At 58.3% G+C, this 19222-nt stretch overlaps 2 protein-coding genes across 2 annotated transcripts in view; one reads left to right on the top strand and one right to left on the bottom strand.

Annotated features, from left to right (window-relative positions):
• GNAI2 (G protein subunit alpha i2) overlaps positions 1-5409 on the top strand; it is a 195503-nt gene extending 190094 nt beyond the window's left edge. The window contains exons 8-9 of the mRNA XM_073352601.1: positions 2334-2558; positions 4250-5409. Coding sequence (XP_073208702.1) covers positions 2334-2524 — 191 coding nt within the window. The 3' untranslated portion in view covers positions 2525-2558; positions 4250-5409. The remainder of the gene's footprint in view (positions 1-2333; positions 2559-4249) is intronic.
• Positions 5410-5942: 533 nt separating this feature from the next.
• GNAT1 (G protein subunit alpha transducin 1) lies at positions 5943-18241 on the bottom strand. The gene is made up of 8 exons (XM_073354874.1): positions 18136-18241; positions 16487-16529; positions 15827-15968; positions 15424-15581; positions 14219-14347; positions 12737-12866; positions 11616-11769; positions 5943-6133 (listed from the first exon to the last, which is right to left on the bottom strand). The coding sequence occupies exons 1-8, from the start codon at positions 18239-18241 to the stop codon at positions 5943-5945; spliced, it is 1053 nt and encodes a 350-aa protein (XP_073210975.1).
• Positions 18242-19222: the final 981 nt, after the last annotated feature.

Consider the following 19222-nt stretch of genomic DNA (forward strand, 5'->3'; position numbering starts at 1 on the left):
ACATGGCTCAACAGACCCGGTCAGTCCTCCAAGGTGGGTGGGGAAGGTTCTCCGAGCCAGATACTGTCCCTCTCCACATTCCCTCACCCATGGCACTCACTGCATTGTCATGGAGTGAGATCCCGGGGCACAGCATCGGTGCCCGAAGACTCAAACATTGGGCCCAACCCCCAGAAATCACGAGTGCAACTTAAAACTCCTGAGCATTTAAAACCCAGCAGCTGTTAAGTTCTGTTTCTTTGATTCTGATGTCTGAGCAGTCAGGCTCACTCGTCAAGCTTTCCTCTGCGGCTGGGAGGGCAAGACACTTTTTTTTAAGGAAGATGTGATCTCATACAATGGCACAACTCCTCATGAGAGCTGGCGGTGCTGGGGACGAAAGGCTGACTCGCACTGTCCTATGTGTGTGAAATCTGCCTCCTCCAGTAGAGGGAGCTGCTCACTGAAGGCTGGGGATTAAAGTTATGTTGTAAGCAACTGTGGCCACATGTGGGGTGAGAAATGAGCTGTGAGTACAACAGCATCTCAGTGGCGACATGGCTGGGAGTCTCCTCAGATCAGCAATTACTGGAGGCGCCCATTGTTCAGCCCCCTCCACGCCCCGGACTAGTCTTGATGCAGAACACGTGTGATTGGTTAAGTTACATTCAAATCCCCTAGTGACTGGGTGGCTTTTGGAGCCAGTGGAAGCGTCTCCTTTGCTTGGGACTTCTGGCCTGGCTCTGAACTTCGCCAGCCACTATCCAGCGTCTGGGGGAGGTGTGGGAGCACTCTCCTTTGGGGCATCCCCCTCCCCTCAGCATAGCTGGCATTAACGCAGGAGCGGAGGGAGCCTGAGGGGTGGGGGGGAATGGAGGGTACAACTGCAGTCAACAGAGCCGCTCAAATTGGGTCATTTTAACGAAGGGGGAGACTACGTGAGGCTGGTCCAATGGTTAGGGTACAAACCTGGGACTCAGCAGACTCCGATTCAATTCCCTGGTTCCCCATCTGTTCCTCAGTTTGCCCATCTGTACACTGGGGATAATAGCACAGCCCTTCTGCACAGGGATGAGAGGTAAATACAACACGGTGTGAGGTACCCCTAAGACAGACTAATGGAGGAAATATTCCTGGTACACCAGGCCCAGCTCTCTTCACCCCGTTTCTACCATGGTGCACAGAAGACAAAGGGACTTCAGAGACAAGTGCCAGCAAGGAGGTGTGGAGAGATGGGGTCAGAGATGAGTAAGGGGGGACGTGACTGACAAGGTCCACAAGCACATGGATGGTCGGTGGCGTGGTTCTGCTCACAGGGACAGTTGGGGACATTGAAAGGCAACATGCTGAATACTGCTGAGGGTGCTTTTTCACAGTGTATATTTAACCTGTGGAACTCATTGCCTCAAGATCTCCCTGAAGCTGAGAGGTTAACAGGATTCAACCAAGGTTGGGGGCATGTGTATGGCTGAGAAGCTCCACATTTACACTGGCCAGGAGAGAAGCATGGACGAGGCTTAGTCTTGGGGGTCACACTTTCTAGAAGGGGCCAGTGATGAAGGGTTAGTGAATGAAGACTGGGGTATGTGCTGGGATGGCTGTAAGCCAGGAGTGGGCAAACTTTTTGGCCTGAGGGCCACATCTGGGTGGGGAAATTGCTTGCAGGAGGGGTTCAGGCTCCGGTGTGGCAACAGCACGACCAGGGCTGGCCCTGGCCCTGGCCCTGGGAAGCTGCTGGCATCATGTCCCTGTGGCCCCTGGGGGAGGGGTGGCAGAGGGCTGAGCATGCTGCCCTTGCCAGTAGGTACCTCCCCCAAAGGTCCCATTGGCCGCAGTTCCCCGTTCCCGGCCAATGGGAGCTTCGGGGGAGGTACTCAGAGGTAAGGGCAGCGCAGGGAGCCCTCTGCCCCCAGGGGTCGCAGGGACATGGTGCCAGCCACTTCTGAGAGCGCTGCGGGGCCCACTGCACCACGGTGGTGGCAATCCCGCGGGCTGGATCCAAAGCCCTAAGGGGCTGGATCCAGACCACGGGCTGTAGTTTGCCCACTCCTGTTGTAAGCTGTGGTTATAAGCAACCTATGCGCACTCTAGCAGTCTAATAGCCATTTATTAAAGTATCTGTTGTTCATTTATTAACGATCTGTAGGCTGCTTGCAAACATCCCTGTGGTGTAAAGTGTGACTGTATCCATGGCACAGACCCAGCTCGAGCACCAGGTCAGGATCTTGCTTTCTGCCTGGGGAAACCGAGGCACTGCCAGGGGAAGGGACCAATCGGGGATCAGTGTTCAGGGGGGCTGCCTCTTAGCATTGTGCCCTGTACGCAAGTGGCTCATTCCCTCTCCTCCTCCTCAGGGGCCAATAAGTACGATGAGGCGGCCGGCTACATCCAGAGCAAGTTTGAGGACCTGAACAAGCGGAAGGACACCAAGGAGATCTACACGCACTTCACCTGTGCTACCGACACCAAGAACGTGCAGTTTGTCTTTGACGCCGTCACCGATGTCATCATCAAAAACAACCTGAAGGACTGTGGGCTCTTCTAATGGTGGAACGGCACCTGCTACGGAATGGGGGAAGGTGAGGCTGACCCAGCAAGGGCTCAGGGATAGAGGCTGAGGAAAAGGGGCGGGGCTGGTGCCCAGAGACAGCCTGTGTAGGAGAGGCACTGATGCCGGGACTGGAGGAGGCCAGGCTGGGGAGCTCTGGGGCTGGCTGTGAAGCCAGGGTCCTTCTCTCGCCATGTTCCTGTGAGCCCCTCAGCCACGGGTGCGTGAGCAAACGGGCCCTTGCTTCTTCTCAAACAGCCCCACTGAGCTGTGGGGTGGGGCAGCCCCACTGCATGCATCGGCCCAAGGGGGTGCCTCTCAGTAATGTACAAGGCAGGCAGAGTATAGGCCAGGGCGACATTTCCCAGAGATGGTAGAACCTCACTCTGTGGGCTGCTGCTGGGGGAAGGGAGCCACAGGCTTATGAGGAAGCGGCTTGGGGGGCCTTCAGGCCTGTGGGGAGGGGAATGGGGGCCAGCAACCTCATGGGGTGGGGCCTGCAGGCCTTGGCGGGCTGGAGATTGCAGCCTCTTTACCTCGCATAGTGATCCTGTCCCATGTGGGGCAGATTGGAGCCCAGTCGTGGTGAAATCCAAGCCACCTGGCCCCCAGCCATCACCTCCTAAGCATCAAGCTGTTGCCCTGATGCTTTATGGTGGGGAGCCCAGGGGTGGCCCATGGGTTGCAGAAGCAGAGGACTGGCTCTAGGTGGCACAGGTTGCAGCAGGCCCAGGTGTTGGGCCCTCCCTGGGGAGGCCAGTAGGTGTGAGGGGGCTCTTACCTTTGCAGCACCCATGGCCAGCGACGCTGACATGCCTGAGGCCAGACACAGGGCCCAGTGTTGCCGGGACATGGGGCTTGTGCCCGTGTCCTCTGACCAGCCTGAGAGGCCATGGGAAGGGCAGCTCCAGTCAGCATCCAGCTAGCTCCCTTTCCCGGGGTGGCTCACACACAGCTTACAAAGCCAGCTGTGCTGGGGGACACTGGGCTCTGGGGAGCCTGGGACTCACGCGTAGCTCCTGGGGGAGGGACTCCAGCAGCAACTCTGGGAAGCTGTGCCCTAGGTTTGGTAGCCCGTGCCTCTCAATGGCTGTGCCCTGTGCTCACAGTCCCACTGCCCTCAGCCTCCGCTCTGAATGCAGCTCCCGGTGATGCCAGTTTCCCCTTGGGGCGGGGAGATGTGCTCCCTCAAGGGCTGTGTTTGAAGGCATGTTCACGGCACTGTGAGCCAGGCACCTTGCATAAGGCCAGGCTGCTGCCATTCCTGATAGCCCTGGCAGATAGGTGGAACGCGGGCCCTGCCCCTCCTGTGGCAGGGGGGCCACACACACACATTGCTGAGCTTGCTGTAGCCTTGACTGCCAGAGCTGCGGGTGCTCAGATCCAGAGGTCGCCGGTTCGATCCCCGTGGCTGATGACCCGGGGGCATGGTATTAAATTGGCACCAAAGGAACCTCCTTTTGTTTCCCCTTTCCCATCTCTCTGCCTCTCCCCCTACAGTCCCACTGGGGGCTGCAGCAGGGCTCAAGTGCTGCCCATGGGCCAGATGGCAGTGCCCCCCCCCCTCCCCTGCTCTGGTTTGCACGTGTCTATCCTGTCTGGTCTCTCCATACTCCAGAATCTCCTGTTAAGCCTGGAGAGTCCCACCAGCCTGGTAATGTGGTGATCAGCCGTGGCCTGCAGGGCTCACCAGCATAACTCCTGGGTGCGTCTCTCTTCTAGGACTACTTGAACTGCATGTACCGGAGGAGAGGCTGTTGCCGACGAAGGAAGGACTGCACCATTTAACAACTTCTGCTTCTTGGTTTTTTGTGTTTTGTTTTTTTTTTCCTCTCCTAATAAAAGACTTTGGTTAATGATCATGACATGAAGGCAGCAAGCCGCCTGCTGCAGACCGTGTTTCTACCTGAACCTGCCTGGTATTTCTCCCCCCTGTCCACCCCCACAAGGACAGATCAGTGGCTGTAGATTGGGGCATTTTCATCCCATTAAACTAAAGCGCAGCAATTTCAAAACAAAAAAAATTATTTTGGGGGTGGGGGAAACCCACATTTGTCATTGTTTTTTTGAAACTGTGGTTGGAATTGCTCCCGGCCATCCTCGCTTAAGAAATCGCTTTCCAAATGTTTACATTCGAACCGTTGCTCTTTCATTTGGGGCAGGGGGGGCTCCAGCAAGTCCCTCAGGCTTCTGTGATTTGCACAGACCAGCAAGAGAAAAAATCAACATTCCTTTTAAAAAAAAATCAATTAAAAAAAAAGAAAATAAAATTGTATTTTACATTGCTTTTTAAAGGAGATCTTTTTTTAAAACTATTTAACAAAGTCCAGTACTAAATGGTCAAGTTGTCCTCACAAAATCTTCTACACTTAAATAAATAAATAAATTGTGCCTTGAGGGGTGTTAGTACGTTTACATCTGTTCCGTAGTTTGCTCCAACATGAGTTGTGTTTAGAATTGGGTTCAAATAAATTCTTCCCTTCAGATCTCCGGGCCAGACTCGATCCCCAGCATGGGGAGAACACGGCCCAGAACCTCGAGCCGCATCTTTTCCCATCGGCAGAACTAGGTTTCTAAGGGCTAAGACGCCAGCGAAGGACTAAGTGATGGTGATCACGTCCGTGTCTTTCCCGTTCCTTCTCCTCCCCTGCCCCAGTGGGCGGGGATTGCTCATGAGGTTGCTCTACTGTCAACTCTGTTTTAAACGTAGTTTCTTAGCTCTAACTGTAGCGTCGGTTGAGGAAACACTGCTGTACGTAAGCGGGCCCCACAGGGCGAGCTCCTTGGGGCCCTTAGCCAGCGACGGACGCAGCCTAGCTTTTATCACAGGATGTTTTACCAAATTGTTCACATGGTTTGAAATAATAAAATGTAGAAAGAAACCCCCCCGTTTGTGCTGTTTTGATTGGCTCTGTCCCCAGCGAAAGGAAGTTTGGGGATCCGTTGGGAGAGGGAAACCCCATGGAAAGAAGCTGTGAGCTTTGCACCAGCCCTGGGGAGCTGTGCTTGCAGGACCAATGCTCTCTGTTGAGCATGGGGCTGCAGAGGCCACGAGATTGGCTTGTTCGGTGCCAGGGATCCGGAACCCTCGGCACGGGGCGATGAACAGAGAGGCTGAGGCTAGACTCTTTATTAATAAAAGAGGATGGGGATGTGGGATAGAGGGGGAGCAGCAGCTGTGGTGGCAGGGGGCAATGGGGGGATTTGGATGGTGAGCTGCGGCTGTGATACCTAGGGGATGATGGGTTGCCGCAGCCGTGGTACCGGGAGGAGGGATGTGGATGTGGTACAGATGGGGAGCTGCAGATGTGGCACTGGGGGCTGGTGGGGGGGGTGGCTGTGGCTGGGAGGGACGTGGTGATTTGTGGGGGCTGCGGCACTGGGGGGTGATGATGGGGGGGGCGGCACCAGGGGCTCAGAAGAGGCCACAGTCTTTGAGGTTCTCTTTGATGATGATGTCAGTGACGGCGTCAAAGACGAACTTGACGTTCTCAGTGTCGGTGGCACAGGTCAGGTGTGAGTAGATCTCCTTTACATCCCGGCGCATGTTGAGCTCCAGGAACTGGACCTTGATGTAGGTGCCTGCGTCCTCGAACGTGTTGGGTCCTGTGGAGGCACCAGTGCCAGGACAGGGTCAGGGGGTGGCTCAGCTGCTGAACTGGCTGAGCTCTGTGGGGAGGCGTGGACACCCTAGAGCCTGCCAGCAGCTCCCTGCCCCCACCCCCAAACCTGCTGTGAGGGCCACTGGCCAAGGAGCCAGACACCCCAGGCCATTACGGGGGCCCCGCTGCTGAGATCCCCCAAAGCTTCATTACCCCATTCACTCCATTTGCTCCCCTTTCTCCTCTCCACAGTCTAGTCCAAATGCGTGTCTCAGATCCTCCCTCTCCCCCCTGAAAATACCCTGGTCAGCTTAAACAGCAGGGCTGAGCTGCCCCGCAAGAGAGACAAAGGGGACTTTCTGCCACCTCTGTGCCCTCCCCAGTTGAGGCGCCATGGGGGCTGGCACCCCCTGTCCCCAGTGTAAATGCAAAGAGCCAGAACCACTGGTGGACAATGGTGCTCTGCTAGGACTAGCCTCCCAGCCAGACTCCTTACTGAGGGCAGCCCGTAGCTTTGCTCCCGCAGGGAGATGGCCATAGCCACTCCTAGTGTGGGCAAAGAATCTTGCCAGCATGATCAGCTCCTGCAAACACCTGCCATGCGGGACTGGCAGAGATGCCCCAAGAGTTGGCAGCAGCAGGACATCCTGCTCCGCCTGGCACTGAGGGGAGCCAGTCGACTGACTGACTGGCTGTGTGGCAGGGGTATGGACGGCAGGGCCAGGACTGAGGGCACAGTTAAGGCTCTTCTGGTGGGGCAGGGGCTTGGGAGTGTGATGGGCAATGGGTGGCAGGGACCTGGGGGGCAGTCTCTAAGTTGGTGCCACGTGGCATGCTGGACCCAGGCACACGGCCGTGGTGTCCCTGGGCTCGAGGATTGGACGCAAGCTGCCCTCCGCTGCCCACTGCAGTGTTCCCACGTAGGAGCCTGGCACTAACGGTGGGTCTGCGGATTGTGCGGGGCAGGAGGGAAGCACTGACCCTGCCCCAGGATAAGGGGGGATCCTGACAGAGGGCCTGGTCCCAGCTTCATAGCTCAGCTGAGCTGGCTTTGTGCCCAGGTTCCCCCTCTGCTGGGTGTGCAGAGCACTGGCCGGATTCACCCCTCCCCAGTGAGTTCTGTGGGAGTTTGGCATGTCATAGCATCTGTGAATCTGGGCCCCAGCATCTCCTCCCCAGCAGTGCAGCACCTGCCTTTGGGAAACGCCTGCCCACATGCTCGTCTGAACAGGGTAGCTGGGGACCTGGTGAGCCCTGTCCTGTGGTAGGGGTATCATGCTGCCAGCCAGGGCAGTGCTGTCCCAAGGCATTGGGCTATGAGCTCTTCACTTGCTGGGTTGCTTGGCGAGAGAGAGACCCTAGAGTCCCCATCCCCAGCCTCCCTGCTCCCCCCTCCCCAATGCTTCCCTCGGGGGCTCTCCCAGAATCATAGAATATCAGGGTTGGAAGGGACCTCAGGACAACATCTAGTCCAACCCCCTGCTCAAAAGCAGGACCCATCCCCAATTAAATCATCCCAGCCAGGGCTTTGTCAAGCCTGACCTTAAAAAATTCTAAGGAAGGAGATTCCACCACCTCCCTAGGCAACGCATTCCAGTGTTTCACCACCCTCCTAGGGAAAAAGTTTTTCCTAATATCCAACCTAAACCGCCCCCACTGGGCTCCCCAGGCTGCGGAATTCAGGGCTGGCCCCCCAAGGGATTTAGTGCTGCAAGGCATTCAGCTACCTGCATTCACAGGCCTGTGCTGGACCCCCCTGGCCAGTGGGTGGAGCTGCTAACCAGTAGGAAATACTGGGGGCAGGGAGCTAACCCCAGACCCTCAGAGTGACTTGGTCCCCCACCCTGCCTCCCTGGGATCTTCAGCTGGGAGCCCTCTTCTGGAGTTATGGGGGTGTAACCTGGTCAGTTCTAGTGTGGCCCCCATAATTCAACCACTGGGCAATGGCCCCCACTGCACCCTAAAGCCTGGGCAGCTCTCCTTCTCTGTGGTGGCCTTGGTGTGAGTTAGGGTCACGGCCCACCCCAGGTTGGACGCCGCAGGCTGGCCTACCAGGCTGAGCAACATCTGGTTCAAGAATTCAGGGGAGGCCCCCAGTGTGAGATAGGGCTTCAGGGACATCATGGAGGTGTGAGGACCTGCAGGCCGCCTGCTTAGCTGCTGGCTTCACCAACCGGCTGCCTGAGGAACATGGTGGGGCCTGCTCAGACGATCAGCTCAAGCCCAGCAGCAGGGCGCTGACTGCTCAAAGCATTCGTCCACAGCTGCCATGGCCCCTTCCCAAGCTCGCCCCAGGGAACCTGGCTCTGGCCCTTGGCTTCATTTCCTGACTGCTGACTCCTGCTCCAACCACTAGGCAGGGCCTCCCAGAGGATTCAGGGGGCCTGGGGCAAAGCTATTTCGGGGGCCCCTTCCAGTGGCATAGCCAGGGGGAGCGGACATAAAAGGTGCCAGCCACTTGTACTCACCCAGTGGCGCTCCGGGTCTTTGGCAGCGGGTCATTCACTTGCTCCGGTTCTTTGGCGGCACTGAAGGACCCGCCACCGAAGACCCAGAGCGAGTGAAGGACCCGCCACCAAAGACCCGGAGCGCCGTCGGGTGAGTAAAAATTAAAAAGGCACCACTTGTGCTCCGTGGGAGAGCTGCCGCTGCCCCACTCCCCCCTAGCTATGCTACTGGCCCCTTCCCTGTCTCAGACTTCAGCCATTCTCATGGGGGCTCCTGCAGGGCCTGGGGTAAATTGCCCCACTTGCTCCCCCCCGTGGGTGGCTCTGCCACCAGGCCATCCCCCCGGCATCCCACTCCCTGCCACATCTGGACCAAGGCACCTCTGTGCATGCTCACTCTCAGAAACCACTAGGCACCATGGGGACTTTAACGGTGGAAACTCAGGCACCTGGAGAGTTGGCAGCAGCTGAGTGCACCCAAATGTTGAACTTAAGCGGCACTGAATTTGGACTATAAGATGGGGATGTATCAATTAGAAGGGACAAAGGAGGAGAAAGACCTGAGTATATTGGTTGGTCATAGAATGACTCTGAGCCGTTAATGTGATGCGTCCGTGAAAGGGCTAATGCGGTCCTAGGCAGAGGTGAAAGTAAGCCAATACAGTACTGTACGGCGTACCGGTACACTGCCGACCATACCAGCAGGGCGCAGCTTCCCCAGGCTGGCGATGTAAAGGGTCCGGGGCTCCCCGCAGCGGCCGGAGCCCCGGGCCCTTTAAATCATTGCCCAAGCACTCGGGCTCCAGGGGTGATTTAAACGGCCCAGAGCTCCCAGCCACCGCTACCACAGCTGAAGCCCCGGCCTGGGGATTTAAAGCCCCCCCCTCAGGACTCCGGCGTACCAGTAAGTCCTTTAAGTTACTTTCATCCCTGGTCCTAGGATGCATCAGGCGAGGTATTTCCAGTAGAGACAGGGAAGTGTTAGTACCATTACACAAGGCACTGGTGAGACCTCATCTGGAATAAATACTGTATATAGTTCTGGTCTCCCATGTTTAAGAAAGATGAACTGAAACTGGAACAGGTGCAGAGAAAGGCTACTAGGATGATCCGAGGAATGGAAAACCTGTCTTATGAGAAGAGACTCAAAGAGCTTGACTTGTTTAGTCTAACCAAAAGAAGGCCGAGGGGACATATGATTGCTCTCTCTAAATACATGAGAGGGATAAATACCAAGGAAGGAGAGGAGTTATTTAAGTTAAGTGCAAATGTGGACACAAGAACAAATGGATGTAAACGGGCCATCAGCAAGTTTAGTGTTGAAATTAGACAAAGGTTTCTAACCATCAGAGTGAAGTGCTGGAACAGCCTCCCAAGGGAAGCAGTGGGGGCAAAAACACCTAACTGATGTCCAGAACTGAGCATGAAAAGATTACGGAAGGGACGATATGCTGAGGTTGCTGAGGGATGATGATGATGGTTTGATGAAGGACAATGGCATGTGGCCCATCCATGACAGCCCTTAGCAAATATTTCCAGTGGCTGGTGATGGGGTACTAGAGAGGAGGGCTCTGAGTTACTACAGAGAATTCTTTCCCAGGTGTCTGGCTGCTGCGTCTTGCCCACATGCTCAGGGTCTAACTGATCGCCATATTTGGGGTCGGGAAGGAATTTTCCTCTGGGTCACAGTGGCAGAGACCTTCTTCCTCTGCAGCATGGGGCAGAGGTCACTTGCAGGTTTAAACTAGTGTAAATGGTGAATTCTCTGTAACGTTAAGTCTTTAAATCATGATGTGAGGACTTCAGTAACTCGGCCAGAGGTTAGGGGTCTGTTACAGGAGCGGGCAGGTGAGTTTCTGTGGTCTGCAATGTGCAGGAGGTCAGACTAGATGATCACAATGGCCCCTTCTGACCTTGATGGCAGTGAATCTAAGTGGCAGCAAGGTGCCCAAATCCCTATATGGCTCTAGCCATTAGGGAACAACAGGGAGAGACCCCCCCACCAGCATTGGGCCCCCTCCTTTCACACCCTAGTACAGCAGAGGAGGACTCTAACCTGCCTGAGCAGCTCCACCCTCTCCCAGCTGGCGTTGAGCACCAGGGAAGAGATGCTAAGTTCTGAGCAGGTTTGGCAGGGTTTGATTTGTATCGGTGAATGTCACTAAACGTCGATTTCACCTGCATGCCCAAACTCACGAAACCCTACTTCCATCGGCAAGGCTCGGCATGTCCAGATGGGCAAGCGATTAAAACTGCTTCATGAGACCTTCTCAGGGGCCCAGCCAACGCTGGGGATGGACGGAGGCTCTGGACCAATGGCCTAACGCCTGGACAGTAAAGCCAGGCCTGCTTTGTCCATTTAAGCAGCTCTGTTTTCGATGGCTGGCTGGGTGATGGTGACAATGGTGCGGTGATGGCTCATACAGCTATAACTGAATCTCAGCATCTGCTGGCATTAAATAATTATTGTCTGCCCTCCCCCCCCCCGCAATCTCCCACGAGTACGAACATTTAAACTGAGAGAAAAGTTAAAACCGCTGAAAACTCCGAATTGTGCATAACTGCGAAAATGTAAGTTGATAAAAAAATCTTTAAAAATAAAAAAGCTCCATGAACATCAATCCCACTGTCAACAGCATAAAAACTAACCCCCAACTTCTGCCTGGCGGGGGGAAGGGGCACTGACCCTGCAGGGGTAGCAGCCTTTGCACGGAGCGTGGGGAGATCTGGTGGCCAGTGATGGAAGCACAGGTACATGCAGCCATAAAGCTAACCGGTGGGCGTGTTTAGTGTAAGTAGCTGATCTGGTACTTAGCTTGGCTTCTGAGATGTGCCCTGCAACTGGTCCCCCCTCAGTCACCTTGTGCATAACTAACCTGCATGCTGGTCGCTGGCATTTGGATCCGGGCTCTTTTGGGTGTCTGTCTGTCCCTGAAAACCCATTTGACTTGTGAATCAAAACCCAGTTCCCCTGCACCCTCTTTACCCCACCCCACGCAAAACGTGCAGCAGAGGACCCGCAGCAGGCTGGGCACTTACCGTCGTAATCAGGGAAGCAGATGCTGAGGTGGGCCTTCCTGATCTTCTCCAGGAAGACATCCTTCTTGTTGAGGAAGAGGACGATGGAGGTGATGGCAAAGTAGCGGTGGTTGCAGATGCTGTTGAAGAGATGCAAGCTCTCGTGCATCCGGTTCTGGGGAGGAATAAGGGGCCAAATGGGGCTTTTAGTTGCATCTCAAGCATCAATTTCCTGCCTCGTCTCCTGGAGTGTTTGTGGTGTGAATGGGAGGCCGGCTGAGCCAGTGGAGGACAGATTACAGGGTCTCCTACCCTGTCTAGCTTGGTAACCCTTGTAGCCTTTGAGTGCGTGCTCTGCTGCTCTCCTGCGATCCCTAGCCCCTGCTGCCTGGTGGGTCCAAGCCCCACTAGCTCCTGTTATAACACAGAGAGGTTTCTATCCAGAGATCGCAGCATGCTTTACAGAATCTAGGAGCATCATCCCCATTTTACAGCTGGGGAAACTGAGGCACAGAGCAGTGCAGTGACATGGCCAGGGTCACCCAGCAGGCCAGTGGCAGAGCCAGGCACAGAGCCCCCACCTTGAGTCATGCTCCCTCCCACCCCACCCCACCCCAGGCCACGCTGCCTCCCAACGGGCTGTTGTCTCTGCTTATTCGCCAATTATTGGCATTCGGAGTGAGGCCAGGGAGGTGGCTGCTGTTGCTCCAGGTAGATTATTTCTCGCTGTATCAGCAGCTTAAAAACCCCTGTGAAACCTCCCCTTCCCCACGTCCACCCCACGGTCTCCGCCATCAGCAGGACGGTTCGCCCAAGGTCACAGGCAGGGCAGGACCAGAACACAGGTCTGCTAAAGTCCCCACCCTGTGCTGTGACCACAGCCCCATGCTCCCTCCCCGGACTCCATGTCTGCACAGAGGATCCGATTGGCTAGCCAGTCTCAGGGGCGTGAGCTGATTGGCTGGATGTTTTTGGAAGCGCTCTGTGATAGGCTGGCCTTGGCGGAGTTCAGCATGTATCTGAGGCCTCTGGGGTTCTTCTAGTGCTTGGGTCGGTACTCTGCTTGCACCTGGGCCTGACCGGCTCCCTCTGGCTAAGCGCCAAGGGCCTCGCCCCCCCCCCAATAGCCAGGCTCCACTCACCACTTCGTCGTCCTCCACCAGGACCATGTCGTAGGCACTGAGGGCGGCGATGAAGATGATGCAGGTGACCCCTTCGAAGCAGTGAATCCACTTCTTCCGCTCAGAGCGCTGGCCGCCTACGTCGAACATCCTGGGGCCGGGGAGAGGGTCCCTTGAGCAGCCAGGCTCCAAAGTGGGCATGGGCCGCATTGCTAGCGTGGGGGGAGAGACCTCCCGAGGGGACAGCTTTGTTCCGGACCCTGTGGCCTCTGCTACTGCTTGGGCTGGGGGCATCTCTGCAGGGGCACCTGGCCATGGGCGGCTGACCACAGCTCGGGGCTGGCCACAGCTGGGGTGACGGCTGCCAAGGAAGGGACTGTTGGAGACCTGGGCACAGCTGGTGGCACGGACAGTGTGGGCACAGTGTGGTGGAGAACGGTGCTGGGTTAGCCACGGAGCAGGTCCGGCACTGGGCAAGGGGTCTCAACACTCTTACCTGGAAGGACAACCCCCAAGGAGCTGTGGTCCATGCCCCCCAGTCCAGGCTTGGCTGGCACAGCCGCTGGCAGGGCTGGTTAGTGCCAGCTGTGTTGCCCACCCAAGGGGAAATGGGCTGAGAGTGTCATGCTGAGGATAGGTGCGTTCTGGGCTGCCCAGCTCCTGGGCAGTGTCCATGTGGCATCTCCGGCTGCAGCTGGCCAGGGCCACCCAGCTGGGACTGGGGAGAGGTGGCTGGAGCAGGGAAAGGAGCCTCCGCGGAATGAGACGGGAAAGCTCCCGTAATGGGGGAGCAAGAGCTAATTGGAGGTTCTCACCGGGGGGGAGTTAAAACCTCTGCTCTGCCCACAATGGAAAGGCCGCAGACTGCAGCCTGACCGGCACAGCAGGGCCCTGAGAGCCCCGGCCGGCACCGCGCCCAGCCTGGGTGCATCAGCACTAGATGGCGCCAGCCAATAACAAATGAAGACGAGGATGAGCCCTGGTGAGATTACGGTGCCAAGATTCAGCAGGTGGGAGAGGCCTCCTCCCAGGGCAGGGGCCTGGGCTGAGCGTGCTCAGCCAGTCTCCGGAGGGGGCTGGGGCCAGAGGCTGTTGGAGACTGTATCAGCTCAATGGGAAAACAGCCCTGGAAAGCAGAGGGCCCCAACCGCCCTGTTCTGTCATGTCGGTGCATTGCCACCCCAGGGCATGCGCAGCGTTGGCCCAGCCAGCCCCAGGCCCTGTGCCCAGCTCTGCACGCCTGCTCCCATCCCTCCCACTGCCCAAATCTCCTCCTTGCCTTAACCCTTCGAATCCCAGCCTCCCCCTGACTGGGTCTCCAGTGCTCCAGGCCCCAGAGTCCTGCCCAAGCCCAGCACCCCCTTCTCCAGTGCTCCACAGGTCTTGGGGCGGCTCTCCACACACGCATCTGGAGCTGGCTGCTGGGACCCCTGTTGATACCCCCCCCCACATCCCGCGGGCTGTCTGTGCTTAGCAGGGCCTCGTTCCCGCACCATGCCCTACCTGAAGTTGAGGTCCTTGAAGGAGAACTGGGTCTCGATGATGCCGGTGGTCTTGACCCTGGAGCGCAGCACATCCTGCTCTGTGGGGACGTAGCCGGGTGCCACCAGGCGCGCCACATCACTCAGGTAGCTGCCCAGGCAGAAAGGAAGGGCCTGAAATACTCATCACCTCGGGGATGGCAAGGGATGGTTTCCATGCTTCCCAGGCCCAGAGTGGCTGGAGCCAAAGGCTGGGTGCCCTTCTGGCTGGGTGGCCCTGGACAGCTCAAGCAGGTGCATGGGGGTCAGGGATCTAGCCCCATTGCTGCCTCATGCTTGCATCCCACTGACTGGGGTCTCTTTGGCTGCTGAGCTTGGTAGCTTTGAAGGAGCTCAGAGGGGGGCAGCGGCTTCACCAAAGCTGGCAAAGTTCAAGTGGGCACCACGAGAGGACTAGCTTCCAGCTCAGATGCCCATTCGCCCCAGGCTGTGGGCTCCCTGGGGCAGGGCCTGGCTTTCGCTGGGTGTCTGGGTAGTGCCCAGCACGAGAGGCCCCTTGGAGCTGGCTGGACCCCACCCACCCCACACGCTGCTATATTCTAGGGTGACCAGTGCCTAGAACCACCTGCTGCTGCTGTTACTTCTTCCTCTTGCCATGGTGCTGAGATCGGGTGCTGTGTGGACACAGCAAAGGGCTGGCACGCTATAGCTACAGACCTCCTCACGGGCACCCAGACAGCAACCCGCCTCCTGCCTCCCACCCCCTCTCTGCATCTCCAGGAGAGGGGCCCCGGTCTCCTCTTCCCCTGGCCCCACACTGGCCTCTGGAGCTGCTCTGAGTCCCAGTAGTGCCATGCCTCCTCAGCCTGCACCCTCTTGGCCCTGTACCCACCTCCCTGTGCCAGCACCCGTGTGGGCTCAGCAGAGGGCTGCCTGTGCCAGAGGAATGGGACTAGGTGCTGGGGTGAGGTGGGGGTGGGCTGCGGAGAACCCCCCCCACTCTCCCTCACATACTGGGGAACAGTCAAACCACTTGTTCTGATGTTCCCCAAACTCCTCCCAGCCTCTAGGTCAGTGCAAAGCCAGGGGAGTTCCTAGCCCATCTCCCATGGGACTGGCAGGCCACTCCCTTGCTAATGCCTCTGTGATGAGGTCTGTGGGGGCACCTGAGCCGGGGTATTGCCTGGGCGGCCTGTGCCCTAGGAGGTTACACAGGAAGGTTCATACTAGCCGGCCGAGTCGTTCAGCTGGTACTCCGAGGCGCGCTCGAAGCAGGCCTGGATGCCCGTGTCCTTCCAGAGGCGGGCAATGATGTCAGACATCTCCTTGGGCATGGTGCCCTCTTCAATGGTGTCAGCCAAGTGTAGCAGCTTACGGGCATCGTCCTGGGGAGACAGGGTGCAGCAAGATCAGTTGCTTTGGCTTGGCCCAGGCTCACCAGGAGGCACCGGATGCTCTGAAGTAAAGCCCTGTCAGCAGTGGGAATTGAACCTGGACCCGCTGGATCTAAACATATGAGCTAAACTACCCAGCTCTGCTGTCTGGGGCCATAGGGGACTCATCAACTGCTATATGTGGTCGAGAGGGGTGCAGAACCCCACCTATCCCCCTCCTGTGCCCAGCCGCTCACCTGCCGGGCCGAGTCCCCGTACTGGATGCTCAGCGTGCCCATGGCCCGCACGATGGCCAGCATGGACTGCAGGGTGTTGCTGTAGATGATGGAGATGAACTCCAGGCACTCTTCCAGGGAGTATCCATCCTGGTGGATGATCCTGATGGAGACAGGAGCAGGTGGTGAGCCTGAGGGAGGCCGCGGGCTCCACAGCTGGGCACTCCCTGGCAATGCCTGGCCAAGCACAGAGGGCACCCAATGGGCTGGAGGCGTTGCCACCGGCTCGCTCCCTTCCAGTGAGTTTCCCCAACATGAGCCTGGCAGTATGGCAGCCATGCCGCGATGGCATGTGCTGCCTGAGGGACAGTCTCAGCACACTGCAGTGGGCATGGTGGGTGGGCAGAATTCCCTGGGGGTGAGGAGGGGTATTGGGGAGCCCCAGAGGTTGCACCCTAGCGTATCGTAGCTGGGCATCACCTGGAAAGGCAGAAATCGGTGGGGGGTAGCATGCCACTGCCAGTAAAGGCTGCTGCGGGAGATCCTGTCTCAAAAACCAGGCGTCCAGGGTGGGGCAGGAGCTGGCTATGGGGAGCTCCCAGCTACTCCAGACCCAGCCTCTCCCAGTAAGGGGCACTGTGGATAGCAAGGTAGGCATCAGTGCGGTGTGAACCCACTTACTTCATTTGTTTTACAATTGTGCTCTTCCCGGATTCGCCAGCTCCTGGGGGACAGAAAGGAAAGTCATGGCAGGGAACATGCCCAGTGTGGAGCCCGACGCAGCCACCTGGGTCGCCATGCCGTGGGGCACTGGGTGGGTGCGACAGGGAGCCCGCTGCTAATCAGCTCCAATGGAGCGGGAGCGGAGGGGGCAAGGGAGATGGAGAGCCACCTTGGGTGGTCTGGGCATCACGTGGCCTGACATCCTCTGTGCCCATACAGTTCTGCTGCAAATCCCTCCCTGGCTCTGGTTGGATGGACCAACCCATTGGATGGACTAGCAGGGCCCTGGGGTGGGACTGGAGCCCACTGGGCCACATGTGTCACAGGCCCCCCTCTGTGCTAGAACCACGGAGGCAGGCACAGTCCCAGAACCTGCTTTTAGCGCCGGAGGGCCCCAGTTCAAGTGCTGGTGTGTTGGGCAAGATGGTGGCAGCCTCACGCAGCCGCCCTGGCCCACAGTCGCCTGGCTGCACTCAGCGCATGGCTGCGAAGCAAGCTGGAGAGTTGAGAACGGGGGCGGGGCAGGTACAGCCCTAATCGCTTCTCTGCAGACACAGGGCTCTGGCTAATGCGATCTGCACCACAGCTCAGCTTAAGCATCCACGCCCCAGGCAGAGCCGCCTGGGCCCAGGTGGAGGGCCCATGCAGATGCTAGCCACAGAAGAAGGGGACACTGATGCCCCAGCGATCTGTGGGCCGGGTGTGGATGCAAAGACAGCTGGAGGCTCTGCCCCAACCTTGCCGTGTGGGAACAGCACCTGTTATCAGGTGACCGGACCTGATCCTTGTCTGCCTGGCCTGAGATGGGGCAGCCACAGCAATGGGGTGGAGGGAAAGGTACCACCCAGCCCAGCGTACATGTGCATTGCCTGGGGCACCCTGCGAGCCCCCGGGACAGCGCAACAGAACCTCAGAGACCTTGTCCGCTGGGTCCCGCCCCGAGGGCTGGAACAGCGGGGTGTAAAGCCAGCGACAGCGGGCCAGACCCTCCCCGGCGCAGCGCCATGACATCAGTGAGGCAAGGGCCACAGCAGTCAACCAGCAAAGCTGAGTCCCATCAGCCGGGAGTCTGTTCCCATGGCGGTCGGAGGAGCTGCTGTGGATTTACCCCAGCTGGTCCCAGCGGTGTCTCTAAGGCACCAGCCCCATCTCTGTCAGTGTGGGGGAGCCAGGTGGGTTCAGATCCATTGGTCACACACAGTCCCCCCAGGCCCAGCCCCTGGGAGGGCAGAGTTGGGGGCGCTCAAGGGCGGGGTGCTGGGCGTCTGTGCTTGTGTGTTTAATGCCAAGGGAGTCTGAACTGAAGCCCAGTGCCACCTGCCCTGCCTGCCTGGCACCACCCTGAGCTGGATCCCCCAGTGCCGTGACACGGGACCTGCCAGCGTTGGTGCAGAGCCCTCTGGGAAGGCCCAGTACCACAGGCTTGCTGGTCAGGAGTTGCAGGGGCTGGGCAGGATGTGGGGGACTGGCTGGCTCAGGACTGGGGGGACTGGTCAGGCTCTGGGGGAGCTGGTCAGGATGGGGGGCCTGGTCAGGATGGAGGGCTGGCTCAGGATCTGAAGGGCAGGCTTAGGATGGGGGGGCAGGCTCCATAGCCCAACACATACCCAAAAGCAGCAGCTTGACCGTCCTGGCATCCTTCTCCGCATCTTCCTTGAGCTTCTTCTCCAGCTCGCGGGAGTGTTTCTCCTCTGCGCTGGCACCAGTGCCCATGGTCCGGGTGCACCCGCTGAGCTGCTCTTTTGCGCTCAGCGACAGGGGGAACCCTAGACCAACCCCTAAATGTCCGGCACCCCCCGCCAGTCTCCCTCTTCGCCCACGAGGAGCGAGAAGCGGCACCGTTCCCCACCGCTCCCCAGGCGCCGACTGCCCCCGCCCTGGCCCCAGTGCCAGCCACACGCCAGTTGGGGAGGATTTTGCGGGCTATGGCCGTCAGGTGCTCCCGGCCACCCAATCTGTGGCAAGGACAGGTGGCCAAGGAGCAGGTGCAGACCCACTCCACCTCCCCCCACCGCCCAGCTTGGAGCTGACTTGCTGCGCTCAGCATGGCAAGCAGCCAGTGAGCCGCTGGCTTAAGCTAAAGCCCCTCAAATCTCCCCCTTGCTGAGCCCAGCGATTTCAAGCCTCATCTGATCCTGGCCAGCGATGGGGCAGCAGGTTATACCGGAAGGGCCTTCCCCACAGCCCTGCACCCCTTCCCCCCCCACCCCGGCATGGGGAGCAGCATGGGTGGGCATGGGGTACAAAGGGATATGCTGCTGGATCCTGTGCTGAGCTCAGCCCAACTGGACCTGCAGCTCCAGCACCAGGACATTGAGTGTCCAGGGGCTCTGAGGACCGCCCTCGTCATCAGCCAGTGCTGTGAGCATTGCGGGGCACTGCCGGCCGGGGCACCTAGCCTGAATCTCAGGCTGCCTGTGTGGCCATGTTCTAGATCCATGTGGGCAGCTGCCACCATGACCTGGCACAGGAGCAAGGGGGGGCTTCAGGAGATGGCCCAGCTGGCTGGGGGAGGAGTTTGCCACATAGGCACGGAGCTGCTGGATGCCAGCTGGATTTCCTTGCTCCCTCCCAGCGCCACCATCCCTTGCTGCCCCATCTGGGCTCAGGGTGATGCCCCAGGGAAACCTTTGAGCTCATCTCATCAGGCCCCTCCTGCTCCCTGTCTCAGCCCTGCTCTCCGGCCCTCAGGGA

The sequence above is a fragment of the Lepidochelys kempii genome, chromosome 7 (assembly GCF_965140265.1).
Source record: "Lepidochelys kempii isolate rLepKem1 chromosome 7, rLepKem1.hap2, whole genome shotgun sequence".
In the NCBI taxonomy this organism is placed as follows: domain Eukaryota; kingdom Metazoa; phylum Chordata; order Testudines; family Cheloniidae; genus Lepidochelys; species Lepidochelys kempii.

Bases quoted from the DNA above. Each gene is read 5' to 3' on its own strand.
- GNAT1 (XM_073354874.1), bottom strand. From the start codon at position 18,241: ATGGGCACTGGTGCCAGCGCAGAGGAGAAACACTCCCGCGAGCTGGAG. The intron at 16,530-18,135 runs GTATGTGTTGGG...TCTGTCCCCCAG, and splicing joins GGTCAAGCTGCTGCTTTTGG to GAGCTGGCGAATCCGGGAAG. The intron at 6,134-11,615 runs GTAAGTGCCCAG...GTGCCTCCACAG, and splicing joins CTGCTTCCCTGATTACGACG to GACCCAACACGTTCGAGGAC.